The sequence below is a fragment of the Phoca vitulina genome, unplaced genomic scaffold (genome assembly GCF_004348235.1).
Source record: "Phoca vitulina isolate PV1807 unplaced genomic scaffold, GSC_HSeal_1.0 scaffold1, whole genome shotgun sequence".
Classification (NCBI taxonomy): Eukaryota; Metazoa; Chordata; class Mammalia; order Carnivora; family Phocidae; genus Phoca; species Phoca vitulina.
Genome location: NW_022589704.1, coordinates 9,016,086 through 9,034,079, shown reverse-complemented (window position 1 = coordinate 9,034,079; position 17,994 = coordinate 9,016,086). Strand labels below are relative to the sequence as shown.

The window sequence follows — 17,994 nt, the reverse complement described above, 5'->3', positions numbered from 1 at the left end:
GTAAGGTTCTAGAAAGTGTTTCTAAAGAGATGATTTCTGAGCATTTTGGAAAGGAAACCGTGTACCCACAGCCAGCATGCATTCACGAAGAATAAGTTCAGTCCTATTAATCTCATAGATGCCAGTAGCTGAGGGGACTTAGAGCGTGTGGCTGCCTGGGTTCATTTCCCAGCTCTGCTGTGGATTTAATCTCAAGCTCTTCATCTGTTAAGATGGAAGTAATAATACTAGTATGTCGGGGTTATTGTGCCTCCACACAATATGTGTGCAGCAAACAGTAGCTATTAGAATTATTCCTTTATGACCGTGAGGATATACTGGATGTTGAATAATCGTACAGATCTGTTTTCATGGAATCGGTGAAAAGATCAGAGCTAGAGTTTCGGTGTAGTGATTTACATCTAATTGAATGCTATCCTGTCCATAGGGTGCTAGAGAATGGATTGCCATCACCCTGGAGAGAAATTTCTGGTGGATTTCCACTGGGCTTTGTCTCAGCCCAGCTGAACATTGTTAATGACTTAGATAAAGGGTGACAAGGCCTACTTACCAAATGTGTAGGTGACAGCTGTGAAAGGAAAGCTAGCAGACAATGGTGATCCTAAAATAAGGCTTCATAGCGATCCGGGGAGGCCAGAACAGAACAGACTGAGGTCTTCCACTCGAGGACCCAACTTTGTAAATAAGGGATGTGGGAAGAAGGCATAATAATATAGTGACTAATAGCTATAATAATTACTAAGCTTAATAGTTACTGAAATGTAGGCAGTTTCGTATCCGACTCAGCCATCTCCTTTACAGATAAGGAAACTGGAGTCTGTAGAAATGTTGGGTGAAGTCAGGCTGTAAGTGGGGCAGCCAGAATTTGAACGCAGGCAGTCTGCCCCAGAGCCCACTCTGAGGAACCAAAATTCTGCATACGTCCTGTAAAATTAAGCAGTGTGATGCTGCTGCCCCAGAGCCACGTGTGACCACATAGTGTGTGACCTAAGGAGCTGATGATGGTCTCGCCCCACTATAAGCCATTAAGGTAACAACACGTAAATGTGTTCCGTTCCAGGCGCTACCCTTTAAGAGGCACATAGACAAATAGATGACTTTCAGAAGACAGTAGATGGTGAGGGGGACTCAGAACCTGTCATGCGAGGAGTGGTTAAAGGAACTTGGACGTATTTAGCCTGGAGAAGAGAAGACTCGGTAGGGACTTGCCGTGAGAGCACTACATGTATGTGAAGTGGGGTCCTATAGACAGTGGGTTGAACCTATTTCTGTGGGCTCTGACAGTTTCTGGAAATAACCCGGGGATAGGTTTGACTCCAGCACAGGGAGGACTTTCTAACCCTCAAGAGCTCCAAAGGGAAACCACACAGTTGGAAGAATTGAGTCTTTTGTCCTGGGACATGGTCAAGCATCAAGGAGGAAAATGAGCCACACAACTTGCCAAGGCTCTGTGAAATCGAGCCCTGGGGTCAGTGGCATTTCCTCAGGCACCCCAGGGCCGTCCTTGCCACATGGTGTTTTGAGACCCCAACTTACTAGCTTTTAGGAATCTTTTTAAATTCAGCATACCCTAAAAGTTGGCTGCTCAATCTGCTGGGCTCGGGAGATGACCCCTGCCTTTCTCCCAGTCCTGCCAGGGCCTTGGGAAGACTAGAATTTAGATAGGGAGGAAATCAGAGATCCTGCTCCTTCTCCCCACTGCTAGCTGACCCAGCACCTTGTGGTCTGGGACCACATGGCACCCTGGACATTTTGCAGGTTGCTGACCACTGACTGCATGACCTTTTCCCTTTGTTTTCTTCTGTCCCCCCCAGCGTGATTTGAACTCTCCGGAGCTCTTGGTCTAGCCCCTAGGCTGAAGTTCCTTCTCATCTCTCAGTAGATAGAGGCTCTGCCCAAGTCCCCACCTCCTCTTTTCCCTGCTTAGAATCAGCCTTTTTCAGTGCTGGCTCTCAGCAGTTGCTTCTTTCCTACCAGTGTGTCACTCCTGTCCAGGCCCTCGTGTGGCCCGTCTTGACAAGGAGCTTATGTCCTGCGGTGCATTGGGGTTCCGGCCCCTACTTCAGCAGTCTCAGAGCGCCCCTTCAGTCTCTCCTACCCCAAGGTCATTGAGATTTGATTCCTAGATTGACAGGGGTTTCCTGGTCTCTTGAAACCAAATGGTAATAGAATCTTTCCTAGAGGGGAGATGTTAGAGGTCCCCACTTTTCCTGTGTGGCCCAACTATGAGGCTCTTGCTGCTATTTGAGATCCAACCTTCAGAGTACTTTCCTTACTCAAAACTTCAGTAAAAATCTATTGCACCACGTATTTAGGACTTTTGCTTTCTGAGCAGTATTTTCTACCTCCCTGTCCCTAATATCAACCCCAGTTGAGAGCCATTGTCTTTAAGATCCCTACCTTCGTCATTCTCTTCTGTCAGATTATGGCAGAGCAGTGAACACTGGGTTCCTTTCACTGTACTTCCTTATATTGGTCTCCAGAATGACTTAGCCACACACAAAAAAAGAAATGACACTTAGTTTTGCATGGATCCTGACACACTAATCCCTTAATTCGCTTATTCATTTGTTCATTCAGCTCACTCCACAAGCCTGAGTGCCAGTCCTGTGCCAGGCACCGTTCTGTAGGTGCTGAGGTTCAGCAGTGAACCAGGCAGACCCCTGCCCTTGAGGCTCCTACACAGGGGGGGACCACCATAAACAGATGACTGTAGCGTATAGAAGGAGGAAGTGCCTTTAACAAGCATCCTTGATACATTCCCTTCAAGGTCTTGTGTACCTCTCTCCCTAATAGCTAACTCCCGTGGGCCAATATGCTAAGGTAATATAAATTCTCCTTTTCACCCCCCCATCTCCTGCCCCATATGGGGAAGCTTCATAGCATTTCTTTTCCGGCTTCTTGAGGATGCTCAAACTTCAGGTTTCCTAATTTTGTCGATTTAATCCCCAAGGGAGATTTGGAAAAAATTAGGTCTTTTCCTGGGCATATAATGCATACCCAATCCAGCAGTTTGAACACCTGTAAATCTTTGGGGTGGAGTTAGAAGCCTTCTTAAAAGCATACTTTGAAGATTGCTAGATGTGATCTTTTCCCAAACCTGTTCCCTGATTTTGTTGGTTCATTCATTTATTTATTAAATATTAAGCTCCTACTATGTGCTGGGCACTGCATGGGTGCTGGGGATTCAAAGATTAGTAAAAATAGACATGACCATAATATTTACAGAACTTACAGTCTAGCATGAGAGAGATGGTAATCAGATAGTCCCACAGACATAAAGACAACTCTGTCCATGCTTCGGTGCTGGTGACCAGTCTGGAAGGCTTCTCTATGGCAGTGATGTGGGAGCAAGGTTCAAAGGTGGTAGTTAGCTAGGCCAAGGGGAAAGCCTGTGTGAGGAAGGCGTTTCAGGGAAGGGCAGTCACACAGTAGGTGACAGAAGAGCTCCCTGCAGGATTTCTCGAGGCCTGCCAGGTTCCCACGAGGGAACCAGAGCCGTAGCGCTTTCCACATGTGTTTGACCGTGGAACATTTCCTAGAGCGTTTCTTAGGACCGGCATTACACTTGGACATACTTCAGAAAACACTAGTTCATCGCGACCTGGGCCACTCAAACATAAACAGCTAAGAAAACAAGGAGAGTTGGTTCAGAGAACGGGGATTATTGGCGCTAAGCTCTCCAATAGGTGGCTGTAAAGGAATTGTATTCAGTAATTCACCAAGTAGTGACTGACCGTTTCTGTTGTCACATGTTCCCATTCTCTTTCCCACCTGGTGAGACCAAGGCTAGTTCGTTGCTAACTTGCAGGTTTTTAAAGGCCAGGACCACATTTTTGTCTTTGTAGCCCCAGCACCTAGAACTTCACCTGGCACATAGTAGATATTTTCTGAATGAATGACCCTTGAGTTGTGTCCTGGGATAGCCATATGGTGAGACATAAGCTCTACTTTGTAGTCATGCGAACTTGGACTCTAGGACATTCGGATGTTTGAGTCTACATTTTTGCAGCATTAGTCTGCTTACTGAGGAGCTAATGTTTTTAACATGGTGGGGTTTTTTAAAACATTTCTGCCCCTGAAAAAAAGATTGCATTAGATATGAAACTGAATGTAACAGAAATTAGGAGGAAGAAAATGGAACCTCCAATACTTTTTCTAACGAAAGAAATTTCCTCTTTCTCCACCAGGAGCAGTATTTTATTTGACATTTTACCATAATCATTTACTTTTATTTCACTTTATTGCTTTATTCCCTTTCTTTGAATTTGTTTGTTTTTAAATTTTTCCTTTTAAAAAAGATCTGTAGACCTGTGACTAATCACAATCATTATAATCACAGTTTCAAATTAACGATTTGATTCGCTCTTACCTAGAATCAACATTTCAATATAATTCATGTTCAAATGTTTTTAAGTATAGTGATTTTTAACAACAGTTTTTATCAGGTAAAATGGCGTGGCATGTTTTAGGATTCTCTTTTCTAAAAGAACTTGAATGCAGAACAACTGTAAAATAGTGTATTTTCTTTCTCTAGGATTTACTTACAAGACATAAATTGCTCAGTGCAGAATTTTTGGAACAACATTATGATAAAGTAAGTATATGAAATACTACCTTACTATTGTAAGTTTGGGGGCGCCTGGGTGGCGCAGTCGGTTAAGCATCCAACTCTTGATTTCAGCTCAGGTCATGATCTCAGGGGCATGGGATCGAGCCCCACGTCAGGCTCTGTCCTTGCTGAGTGTGGAGCCTGCTTAAGATTCTCTCTCTTTCTCTCCCTCTCTCTCTGCCCTGCTCGTGCACGTGCTCTCTCTCTCTCTCTTTCTCTCTCTCTCAAATAAATAGTAAGTCTTGTACCAGAAGTGAAAGATTTAAGTTAGATTTTTATGCCAGATACTTATTTTGCATATGTAATGGTTTTAAATGGTACTATAATCATTTCTCTACTGAAATGAGGTATAGAGTGTTAACTTGGTCAGAAGCAGAATTTTATCTTTTTGATTGACATACTACCCTTTGCATCTTTTCTTGCTTTAGGGGAGGAAATAAAAGTGCTTTGTTGCCGAAAGACAATATACAGTTAAGATAAAAAGAAAATTATTATCAGACTTAACTCTCCCTTCCTTTCTATCAGTTGTTGACATTCCTGTTGCTTCCAGGAGAGAGAAGGGGGGGTGACCCTGAGGGTGAGAAGAGCATTAGGCTGGGGGGGCTCTGCTCCTGCCCTGCTGCTGCCTGCTGGTGGCCATGACCAAGGCCGTTACCTCTGGGGGACTCAGACGTCCGTCCTCCTTATAAAGTGAGGACACTGGACTAGCCCAGTAGTAAGGTCCCTTCCAGGTTGAGCCATTGTCACACTGCCTGGTACTAGAACTCCCAGAAGTCTGTAAACAATCCTGAGTGCCCTTGAGGCACGCAGCAGGCTACAGTGCCCTGGGCTCTGCTCCCCACCGCGCCCACCAGCGCCTCCTTAGGCCAGACCGGTTTAACTGTCATGCTGTCCCCAACACGATGGGCTCGCTGAGAGAAGCTAGGATAATAACAGCCCACTTAAAATTCCTGTCTAAGCCATGAGATCTGGCTTAGGTTTTCATTCTTCCACTAGTCGTTTGAATTTCTGAATCCTAGGCACGCACTGTTAATACTTCGTCGTTCACTGTTTAGTTGCTGTTCAACTAAATTGTAAGATTCTCAGAGGCAAAATCTGCGCTTTTGAACTCTTTTGTGCTCCTCTCTCCCTCCCACTCGGTAACATCCATCACGCAATGCTGAGTACATAGGAAATCCCTCATGGAAGGCCTCACGAGTGGCTTAAACATTGCTGGTCATCAGTTTTTTTTAATTTTCCATTTGGATATGGTACATTTCTTTGCATGTGCATTGGTTTAAAGTGGGAGCACGGGCATCTCAGGGCTGCCTTTCTACAGCAGTTAGAAGCGTGGGCTTCGGCACCAGGCTGCCTGGAGTCTGGCTTCAAGTCCCAGCCCCACCTTGGGTGGCTGCCTTCGAATCCTCAGCCCTAAAAGAAGGCTCGTAATAGCACCATCGCTGTTGTCGTGGGTTGTTGTGAGGATTACTAAGAATGTGTGTGTGGCGCGCACGACAGCAGCGCCTGGAACGCAGTACGCAGCTAGTAATTGTCGGCGGATCGTGTTACTGCCTGGTCTCAGGGATTCTCTGACCTAACATACCGCTATCTTAGTTTAAAGCCCACTGAAGATTCAAACTAACAGTGACATCAGTTTAGTTTTGTAGTAAAATACTTTCCTACATGTTACTAATGGATGACATTGGTTAAGAGGATTTTAGGAAAATTTATGTGAGGCAGCTAACAGAGAAGTGTGTAGACCGTGTGGTCAGATCTCAGGGAGTGAGAAGGTGAGCGAGGAGCCAGGGGGTGCGATTACACAAGACTTCGTCATCTGAAGTCCTGCACACTTGGGCCCTGGGCTTTCTAATAACCAGAAGCATAGAGAGAAACAGAATCCGTTAAAAAAATGGCAACACCTGTAAAACAAAACATATTTCTCCTGTTGGCATTCCCGGGGGAATTCGATCAGAGTGGCATGTAGTGGATGCAGCCCTCAAGGTGACTGAAATGCTGAACTGAAGTGTAGTTAATTCCCCGAGAGCAGATCTTCGAGGAGCCCCAGCAGTGCCTGTCCTCGCCCCATATTCCTAACCCAGGGAGGAGATCCGACATCCCCGGGGGAGCACATGGACTACACGTGCACTCTTCAGCCAGTCCTCCGTCAGGATAATCTCTTGCACCTAAGCTTATCCTAAAAATTGGGCAGCAGAAAATCTTAACCTGCATTTTTCTGTCAAGAACTTGAGGGGTACATATTCTGTGTTACTGATTAAAGGCAGATCCAGTTGTTTGGATCGTTGGGTTGATGATCCTTTGAGGAGAAAGTCGGGTTAACATCCTTCTCTGAAGAAGGAGAAGTCTGCCCTCCCACCTCTGCCTAGAGATAAGCGTATGTTCTGGGTTAGCTTTAAAGCAGGGGTCAGAAAACCTTTTCTGTAACGGGCCAGATTTAGTAAATACTTGAGGCTTCCTGGCCATGCAGTCTCTGTCGATTCTCCTGTCTCCTGTGTTGGAGAAAGCAACCATAGACAACACATAAACAGACTTATTTACAATACGTGAGTGAGCGTGGCTGTGTTCAACAAAACTTTATTTATAAAAGCAGGTGGCGGGCTCGATTAGGCCCCAGAGCAGCAGTTTGCTAACGCCTGCTCTCAGTCACAGATGGTTCTGGCTGGTAAGGACCCATGGTAGAGTGTAGGCGCCAACAGCTCCAGCGAGTGTGGCCTTGGCCCCTGTGTGTCCCTCCTGCTTTGATGGGCTTCTCCTTACCATGCCGGTGACACCACGCTTGTCAGTGAGCACCATTTTGTAAATCTAGTGGACATGTGTCACTTCCTAAGTATGTCACATTGTGCATTCTCCAGTCTTCATCCATGCTGTGTCCTTCCCTTTTTGTCTCTGAAGAATACTTTTCTCCTCCCCTTTTCTAAATGAAATTGCTGCCATTATTCAAGATTGAGCCCAAGTCCCAACTTCTCTAGGACACCTACCTATTTGACAGTGCTGAATTTCTCCTCCTTTATTTTTAATTATTTTCACCTTTTGCTTGATGCGTTGAAGGAACAGGTAACTTTTCTCTTTGTGGTTGTGCTTCAGGCTCACTGAACTGTAAAAAAATAGAAATTTTCTAGAACCAAGAAATGAGAGCTGACTCCACCTTGAGAAACAGTTGGAGGGTAGGAGTTATGTTTGTGCATATGGAGTTTGGATGACAGAAGAATACCAGGTTTAAGCCGTATGGACCTGTCTAGCGCTGGGCAAGGGTCGGTCCCAGGAGCCCTCCTCCTAGAGGTCATCCTCAGGCACCCCTGAGGATCTCTGAGCGCCACTGAGGAAGGCTGTGTGAGATGGAAGGGCAGCTGGTGGCCTTCGTGGTGTTAGAAGTTCATGTTCAAGGGTGCCTGGGTGGCTAGTCGGTTAAGCATCTAACTTCGGCTCAGGTCACGGTCTCAGGGTCCTGGGATCAAGCCCCACAACGGGCTTCCCACTCAGCAGGGAGTCTGCTTGTCACTCTCCCTCTCCCACTACCCCTCTCTCTGCTCATGTTCTCTCACTCTCTTCAAAATAAGCAAAATCTTAAAAAAAAAAAAAAAAAGTTTGTGCTCAGCTTTTTAATGTTCTCTACCAGTCTTTAAAAATGTAACTCCTGATACATGTTTTCTTGTGTTTTAGTTCTTCAGTGAATATGAGAAGTTACTTCATTCAGAAAATTATGTGACAAAAAGACAGTCACTCAAGGTATGACTGATTATTTCATGTCGCTTACTTCTCTTCACCCTGTGTTTGAAACTTGTATTTGGGGAAAGGGAGATATGCTGGTGTGGGTCTTAGACCTTTGAGAGGAAGATATATTTGTCCATGGTCAAGACTTTTGTGGAAGGGAAGGAGTCCAGCAGTGGTCCACACAGGGCACCTGCCCACCTGCCGGTAGGAGGGATACCAAAACGGAATATACAGAAGTTTGAACAGAGGCCTCTACCTCTTAGCAATACAGTATTTTACATTTGGAAGCCTGTTTTTGAAACTTAGAATTACCTCAACCAGACGAAGGCCCAGTAGCTCTTGTGCTCCCCGGGACGGCACAGGCTTGTTGTGTGGAGGGGACGTGAGCAGTGAAACCTTGAACCACGGGCAGGTTTGGCTGCTTTGTATCAACCTGGGATATGGACGGTTCCATTTGGAATTTAAATTTAAGATTTAAAACTCTGGAACAGGGTTTGGCAGACTATAGCTCATGGGCCAAATCCAGCTCCCTGCTATTTTTGTAAATAAAGATTTATTGGCACACAGATAATTCATTTATTTACATATTATGTGAGACTGTTTCAGAGGATAACAGCAGATTTGAACGGTTGCTGCAGAGACCATATGGCTGGCAAAGTCTAAAAACATTTCCTATCTGGTCCTTTACAGAAAATTTGCTGACCTCTGCTCTAGAAAATTCTCAATGCAGTTAATAAAAGCATACCTCTCACTCTGTCAGTAAGTGGTCCTGACAGGAACTATAGATGGAAATCACAAAGGATTTAGGGGGAAAATCCTAATTCCATTTATACTTTTTGCCATGTCCACTTTAAATTCTACTCTGCTCGGAGTTCTTCCTGTCAGAGCTGTCTGAATTCATTTGATCAGGACTGCATTCCTGCTGCCCTTCTTGCCATGGGGAGATCACTCGTGAAGACCTTATCTTTCTATGGGAATGGACTAAAGGACATCAGGGGCATCTTTTATACTTTGTGTCCTTTGATGAGAACATGCTCTACCATCCAAATTTCCAAAAGAATCCTTTCCATCAGGCCAGCTACTTCCTTTTCCCTTAAGGCTGTAACTCATACAGTGGGGGACCAACCATAGCCACAGTTTGGAAGTGTGTCGCTGCTGAAATGGTCCGGGCGGGCTGGGGCGCTTCCCACTCCTTGTTGCTGTTCGGGCCTCGCCTCCCAGCCTGGCCCATGGTCCAGCCCCCGGGGTCCTCTGCCTCCTCCCTTCCTCCCGGTGTGCCGGCTGGCGATGGCCACTGAGAAGATAAATCTTTTCATCTTGGGATTGGGGAGCGGTACTTCTCTTGCAGCTGTTTAAGGACATTTTCTTCCCTGTACATCGGTGTGATGTAATATACATTTGTAAGATTCATGATAACAGTGTAGGCCCCCCTGTGATTCTGCACACGGTCAGGTGGCCCTGTGTAGCCCCTTTCTGTCCGAGGGCCAAGGTCTCCACAGCATCACACAGATATGAGCAGCGGGATAGAGCCAGCATCTTCCAAGGTCGAGGACGCCAGGCAGGATTTCCTAGGGTAGTAGTAGCTTCCAGGGCCAGTACCTCTTCACAGGACGGGGAGCAGGGTGGTTTATTGGCAAATCAATAGACTTTGACCAGATTCTGAATTTTGGGGCTGTTTAGGTAAGGAGAAGGGCTTTCAAGACCTTTCTGCCACTTACGAATTGCCACCATGAAAAAGAAGTTTAAGACCACTATTTGCAAGACCTTAGTCATGGACACGAAGCTGGTCTTTGGCTCCTGCAGTTTCATAATACCTCATGAATGCATGGAGCAATTTGGGAACCAGTGGTACTTTAAAAATGGATTTTAATTGTACTTCTCTTTTTGCAGCTACATTGGCATTTATTATTCCTATATTTATTTTATCAGCTCATGTGTATTCCCTGTGCAAGACCTCAGACTTTTATTTTTATGTCTAAAGAAATATAAAGAATTAACAGTTACCCTCCTCCAGATAACCAAATGAGCCATGTGCAGTATTTCCTTGGTTTCTATGATAGAAAATGAACACCAGTAAAGCAATAAACCTTCACATACTTAATAGTAACTTTTGAGTCTTCATAAGAGTAAATACCTGTTGCTTCTTACCTTAGAAGTTGTATATTTTGTGATTCAGATTGATGTGAAGCCTGAGCTTGACCTTCTGAATTCTTCCTATAATTTCTTTATAAATCCTAAGTAGAATAGATTCGTTCTCCTGCACATCAGGTTATTTTTTATTTCATATGATGACATGTTGCTTATCTAGAGATCAGTTGTTTGGCAACTTCCAAGTACCTAGAACATAGCCAGGAGTCCCAGAAAGGAATTAACCAAAGCAGTTAATCCAGAATAACTGTATTCATACATTTTGCTTCCCTCAGACCTCACTACACTCTCGTGAGATGTAGGTCCTATTCTCCATTCCCACTGTGGTTGATGAAACTGGGGCACAGGGAAATTAAATAATGTGCTCAAGGTTGCATAGCTCACAGGGAGAGCAGGGAGCCAGGATTTGAACCCATGCAGGCTGATGCCACAAGGACTGCAACTCGACCTCTAGCCCACGGCAGGCCTGCTAGACCCAGACTAGAAGTTGGCCCACTGACAACATGAAGGGGTGGCTGCTGGTTTCGGGAAAATAAAACTAGAGCAAGCAGTGACAATTTGAAAACCAAGGACTGATACGGAATAATGGACTCTTTAGAACTCAGCCCTGGAGACAGGCTTTTTTTTTTTTTTTTTTTAGCTTAATTGATGTCATTAGTGATGATGGGGAGTTATTAAGAGAAAATTGGAGTATCTTCAGGATACTTTGCTGAAGAAAGAACAGAGAAATAATCATTTTTATAAACCTTCCTGAATCAGATATGATGAAAGCATAACTTTGGCAAGCTTAAGGGTAAGTGTATGGAAGCTTTGGACCTGGAACCCTCTGTCCTGGGAAGTCCAGAATAATTTTTTAATTAAGCTAAGATTTGTAGTTAAACCAGAATTATCAATAACTTACCTTCTGACCATTTTCTTTGATAGTTTTTTTTTTTATTGAGATAATGAAAATGCATATTTAAAGAGTAGGTCCTGACAGTTTCAGATTCTGGGCCAAGCAGAGCGTAGTGTTGGACTCCCCATAGGCTTACCCCCAAAAGAAAGGCTTAAGTGTGCAAGTAGCAAGCGGCAAGTAGGTGGGCACTCAGTAGCTTTTCAGTCATAATTTGAGTTCAGCTCATAGTCTTTTGAATACCTGCTAATATTCTGTGCTTAACAATGATGATCATAAAGTGAATTATTTTTTTAAACTTTGGTTTTACTTGAAATCTTGATAATGTAAGAGTTAATTGTTTAAATGTCTTCTCAGCTTCTCGGTGAACTACTCTTAGATAGACACAACTTCACAATTATGACAAAGTACATCAGTAAACCAGAGAACCTCAAATTAATGATGAATCTCCTACGAGACAAGAGTCGTAATATCCAGTTTGAGGCCTTCCACGTTTTTAAGGTAGAGTACTAGAACCATAAACAGTATTTTCCTCTAGAGTTGCTAATCTCATTTCATTTACCAGTTATTGAAATAGTATTCACCTCATTTTCGTAATCTAAGTGATCCAACAGTCAATATTCATATTTGTGTAGTATTAACATTTAAACAAAAATATACCTGGAAACAGGGTATATCATCTGGACTGGGGACAAGAAAAGTGTGTATTTTAGAGGAATGTCATTTATCTTCAGCATAGAATATTATTAATCACAAGGTAAAGGGTAATCCATTTCTTAATGCTTTTCTTGGAGGTTTTAGTACTTAAAATCTATTCTGACTTTCTGTGCCCAAAAATAATTCCTGCTCATTTTATTCTAAAATCAATCTATATTTAATACCAGCCACTGAATTTCAGAGCATGAATGGATGTGTCAGTCCTTTTGACTGAAACATATAATCCCCATACACACACACACACACCCCCACACACCCACCCCTCTTGTAAAATGAGGTCTTCCAAAGCAGAAGCTTCTGCAGTGTGTCTTGACTGCGACCGGCGGCCGGGGTCTCGTTCTTCCCTGTGACTGATGCCAGTTTCTCTCCATGCAGGTGTTTGTAGCCAATCCCAACAAGACGCAGCCCATCCTAGACATCCTCCTCAAGAACCAGACCAAACTTATAGAGTTCCTCAGCAAGTTTCAGAATGACAGGACCGAGGACGAACAATTTAACGATGAGAAGACCTATTTAGTTAAACAGATCAGGGATTTGAAGAGACCAGCTCAGCAAGAAGCCTAATTTCCAGTCAACATCTAAAATATTAAATCCAAATTCAGCATTTGCTGTTAGCTATTCAGCATCAGGCGCTCTTATCGGTTCATGAGGAACTTTACTGCTAACCTGCTGTTAAGTGAACGGTTTTTCATTTTTACCTTTTTTGTTTTTTTAGTCCAAGTTGGAGAACGTAGCTGCTGCTTTCTTGCACACTAGAGCACACGTGGACTTTCTCTTGATCTTTGTGTCGTTTCAGAGTTCAAGGACTCTGTTTGCTGTAGGAGTTCTGAACGTGGCTAGGTTCCCGAAGGCAGATGTCTAGATGGTGGTGTGATGTAGGCAAGGAGGGGATTGCTGTTATCAGATTAAACCTGCGTGTTTCCATTGATCTCTGTTAAAGGTCTGAGCGTGGATTCTTGGTAAGGTTGTACGCCTTCACTAAAGGAAGATGGAGCAGAGCTGCATTTGAAATCAGAGGGCAACCGTATCCAAGATGTGAGCTTTTTGGGTGGATAAAGTTGACGTGCGAATAAATTGATAGCAACTTCTCAAAGGTGTGAAGCTTCATAAGGTCATAAGGAAAATGTATATATGCTTTTCACAGCTTTCTAGAATTTTTTGACATTTGATTTTCTTGAGACTTGTAAACCTGGATATGTTGAAGGGTATTTGTTAATTTTCCTTTTTGGAAGGTATTTTAAACCAGTAGAGCTGACAGTGACACCTTGCATTTCATTTCAACAATGCGTACAGGTTTCTTTTGTATATAATTCTTAGAATGCTCATTTCTTTTAAATGATTTAATTTGTACAGCAGAGGAATGTTACTGTATTAGTATGTAACTATTACCTAATATTGAGTTTTTGCAAAAAAAAAAAAATGAATGCTCATATGTAATTGAAATACTTCCGATCACATGAAAATGCTGATTTAACATTTAAGTATCACAGCATTAAAAGAAAAAAATGGAAACCAATCCTTTGTATTCAGTTACCTACTGGGGAGCCGTCAGTCGGCTACGCTTTCCTGCGTGATGTTGGCCTTATTCATTTAAATGAGTCACGAGTTTGCCAGATACCGATGATCCCGATTATGCTAAATTACTGCTGATTCTCCGTATGTGGGGGAAGCCTCTGTAGAGCACCTCTTCCTTCTTAGAGTAAGTAATCCAGTACAATAGTTGTGAAACTGAATAATTAAAACTTTGGCTTCTCTTAGGAAAAGAAGAGTCCCTAGTCCTAGGTGTCCTATGGGGAAATTTATTTTTTTTAATGTCCTGTTCCTTAATGCTGCAAATGATCAGTATTTATGAAGTAACTGATTTTGCACCACTTTTTGTTACTGTGACCACAGCAGAACATGTCTCCTAGAACATATCTGTGTAAAGTTACTAGAATGATATCTGTTCATCTTAGTGATACAGAGATCACAACTAACATCTTAACAAATCAGAGTTTGCCAGTTTGAATTCAGCATGGCTGTAGCTGATTAAGAAATTTATATAATTACTCTTTGCTAGCCTCTCTCACTAATTGAATTATTTATCAGCCAGCAAAATGAGTCTCCCAGTGGATGTTTGAAGCATGAGGTTTTCAACCCTCCTAGGAATACCAGTGAGGAAAATAGCTCCAGGAAACATAGATGTGTTTTATTCCATCCCATTAAAAAGGCAGCCTACGTTATAATTGGTTTTTCTGAGGCTGTCTTTTCCAAAATCTGTGTAAAATAATTCCTGTTTTTCTATCGGAAGTATGGAAAGCGATCCAAGCTCCTCGAAATGAAAATATCCAAGATGTTTAGGAAGGGAACGGCAGACTTGACCGTGATGAAGCGTTCTGGTTCTCGTGGTCTCGTGCTTGGTATCTGGGTTTAGCGTGAAAACATCAGTTAAACCAAGTGGAAGAAAGGTTTCCTTGCCAAGCGCCAAGCTGGTTCTTCAAACTTGAAACAACCAACCAGCTTCCACTTGGGTGGCGGCTTCACAGCACTGGCGCCCCCGTGTGGAAGGCAGTGGGGGTGCAGCCTGTCAGAACCCATACGCCGCCGATGCATTGGGATCTGTTTTGGTTTTGTTTTTTAACAAAAATGTGAAAACATTCAAAGTTGAAAAGTTGCATTTGAAGTTATGATCATTTAATATATTCACATTACCAAAACTACTATACCGGAAGTGGTTTCTTTGTGTGTTATAAAGGTTTAATTTTACGTAAGTCCGTTACAGTTACTCAATGTGATTTTTAACCCTTAAAAAAAAAAGGTGGAGATGTATACAGTTGTTAACAATGCCATGAAAGCATTTCTTTTTTCCTGAGGAAACGTAAATTTCTTATCAGAATATCTGGCTGGCCCTGTAATTTAAATTAAAATAAAATTTTGGAGAAACAGCATTGTCCGTTCTTATGGTGTCTTACAGGTAGTTGCACCTGTGTCCCTGTGAACAGCCCCGTCAGGAGAAACACCAGCACAAATCTTGTCACAAACTAACCGGAAACAGTTAACACACACGCCTCTCCGAGTCTTTTTTCCTATTCAAGGTTCTACTTTTGGCGTCAAATGCGACTTTCCCTTACGTGCTGGGGCTCCCAGCTCCCTGGCCCTGCTTCTCACAGTTCAGTATTGTCACCCCTTGTTTGATGGCTTTTTTAGAGCCTAGGATTTGGGGAGCGGGTCCTTCATCCATTGCTCTGTGACCTTTTATTGTGAACACCCAAGGGTAGAACTGGACCACTGGGCAGGAGGGTGTAAATTACAGGGTGAGATTACAGTAAAGGCAAGAATGCCACTGAAGCGCCGAAGTGACCGTCCGTCCCCGGGCCGCCTGGGCTGAGGGGGCAGAGCCCTGTCCTCGCTTCTCATTTTAACCTTGGTTCTGTCCGTGGGACCGCCGTTCTCTGTGGGGATGGCATGGGACGTGTTCTTGCCAAAGCACTTCACGTGAAAAACATCTTATTTATCTCTTCCAGTTCAGTGTGTCATCTCCAAAGGTGACAGGGTCCCATAAGGTCAGAACTTGTGACTTTGCCCTTTCTCTGATCAGACGGGAAGAAGTGGCCACGCTGAGGGCTGGCCTCATGCGCTAGCACACGTCCCACTTCCTACCAGTCACCACTCGGGTGTCACCTCCCCACGTGGGGCAAGAAGAACTGAGTGTCCGTCCGGCTGCTCAGAGGTAACGCGTAGCTCCTACCCTGCCTCCTTTATTTATATATATTATTTATAAGGACCAAAGAAGCTCCTGACTGCAAAAGCTTTCTGAAGGCTTAATGCTCGATACCTTGTTCATTCAGGAGACGAGAGCCACTCTGAGATAATGAGTAATCCCCCTGAGAATTTGCCAGAAGTGCCCCCAGATAGGCTTCCCTTCAGCTGCTGCTCGGTTTACGAGGAGTGTTCTCCCCCCAGCCCTTTGTGTCCTTACAGCAACTTTCAGAGCCTGATACCCTCTCTCTCTGACCATCCTCTTCTAGAAAGTGTGAAGGACAAGGTAAGACACCCCACACTACAACCTCAGAGCCCCCTCGGCTGCTCACGGAAGCCAGCCCCACGGAAACAGCTCCCTCAGGAGCACTCGGGACACGTCCCACTTCCGCTCTGCCATGACAGGACCGTCGGCTTCCGGCTGCCAGTGCTTCCTTCGCCTCTGGCCGCAGGCCCTGAGGACCCGTGACCTCTAAGGCCCCGCTGATGTTTGGTTGCCCATGTGAGCAGGTGGGAACTGACGCCCAGAAGGGCCAGCACGTGCCCCGAGGCCTCGTGCCTGGCGGGTCCCTGGGGATCTAGGTCCCCGAGTACAGTGAGTGACCACCGGGTTTCTAGGCAGGAGGTCGTGTCCTCTGTAATTTGTGAAATACATTTTTCTAGGCCGCACTTCAGGAAGGACAGACACTGGAGACTTGGGGGGCAAGATTCATATTTTTCAACATTCTCTACAAGATGAGCTTTAGCTCCTTGGTAATAAATTTTTATCACCTAAATACTTGGTGTTCTGTGGAAATAACATGGGCCTGTCCTGTTTTTCAGTACCTGGGTCTTCCGTTGGGGGGAGTTTCATCAGGGGCAATGGACAAGGCTGTGGGAGGAGCCTCAGGGCTGGCCCAGGGGAAGCTTCCAGACAAGGCCGCACCCCCAGCTGGCTCCCTCTCCTTCCTCCCTGGTGGGCGGCCCTCATGCTCCCTTCCACGTTTGAGAGACATTTGCATCTCCCCACCTTACAAAGTCTCACCTGTGTGGAGAAGGCAGGGAGGGTCCCCTCTTGCCAGCCCTACTCCTAACCCAAACAGTACCTTCTCGTGCTCAGCTGAATCTCCGTGTGGTCCTGAGCTCTCCCCAGCCGTCAGGCAGCCCCACCTTGGACCTCTCCCGGATGGGGATGAGGTGGGTGGAGTAGGATTGGTGCCCACCCCCAGCACGAACACACTAAGGACCCGGCAGGGCCCCAACCCGTCTCCTTAGCACCCACTTCTGCCCCCTCGAAGCTGTTTATTGTGGCCCAGGGCACCAAAAGGGTGGCAGTTAATGTCCCCAGAAGCAGCCCTCACCCCAGCATCCTCACCTGACCTCAGCTGGGATAGGTGCTTCCCAGCAGAACTGAGCTCCAAAACCACGATGTTAATTGTTCCATGAAGTATCCTTTATCAGATTCTTTCCCTCCCCTGGCTCCCGTCCCACGCCGTCCCAGGGCTTCCTGGGATCAAGTCCCAAATAAATGACTAGCATTTGAACCCTTGCCCCAGGCTCTGCTTCTGGGGAGACCCAAACTACGACATGCTGGTTTTGTTCCTTCTCCTAACCGAGAGGCATGAACAGCCACTCCTGTGGTCAGCCAGGTCACACACGGGCCTCTTAGAAGAGGCGGCCCTGCTTGCTGCCTGCCCTTCAGAGCACACACGTCCTGTCCCTCTGGCCTTGGCATTTAGGAGAGGCTGTGGCCACAGTGCGTGTCAAAGCCTGCCACCAGGTACCTGTGACCCAGGACAGGCTGCAGACCCAGGCCCCAGTCACCTGAAGCCTCCAGACTCATCTTTCAAAAACAGCTAGACAGGCCATGCCGCTGCTCCGAAGTTACTCTTCATGGTCGTCAAAACTACTAGCAAAACTGGAAAGGTCCCGATTCCCTCCTGCTCTATCTCCTCCCCAAAGACTTTTTTGAAAAGTGTAGCATATATAACCCTACGAGATGACCGCACAGTTGGGAACCGGGGCCAGAATTAGCAAATGTCTGGGTCTAGCTAAACATTTGCGACGGGGCTAGGGTCGCGTGCAGCTGGGCTCAGAGACGCTCCCAGCCAGAGGGGCCCCCTGCCTGCAGGGCCTCCTCCAGCTTCCCCCACCCCTGCACTCAACTTTAATTCTTAAAAAAAACCCACTGGGTGGCAGT

At 45.1% G+C, this 17,994-nt stretch overlaps 1 protein-coding gene across 1 annotated transcript in view; it reads left to right on the top strand.

Moving 5' to 3' along the window:
* CAB39 (calcium binding protein 39) overlaps positions 1-15,004 on the top strand; it is an 84,810-nt gene extending 69,806 nt beyond the window's left edge. The window contains exons 6-9 of the mRNA XM_032400202.1: positions 4,538-4,597; positions 8,270-8,335; positions 11,718-11,861; positions 12,453-15,004. Coding sequence (XP_032256093.1) covers positions 4,538-4,597; positions 8,270-8,335; positions 11,718-11,861; positions 12,453-12,641 — 459 coding nt within the window. The 3' untranslated portion in view covers positions 12,642-15,004. The remainder of the gene's footprint in view (positions 1-4,537; positions 4,598-8,269; positions 8,336-11,717; positions 11,862-12,452) is intronic.
* Positions 15,005-17,994: the final 2,990 nt, after the last annotated feature.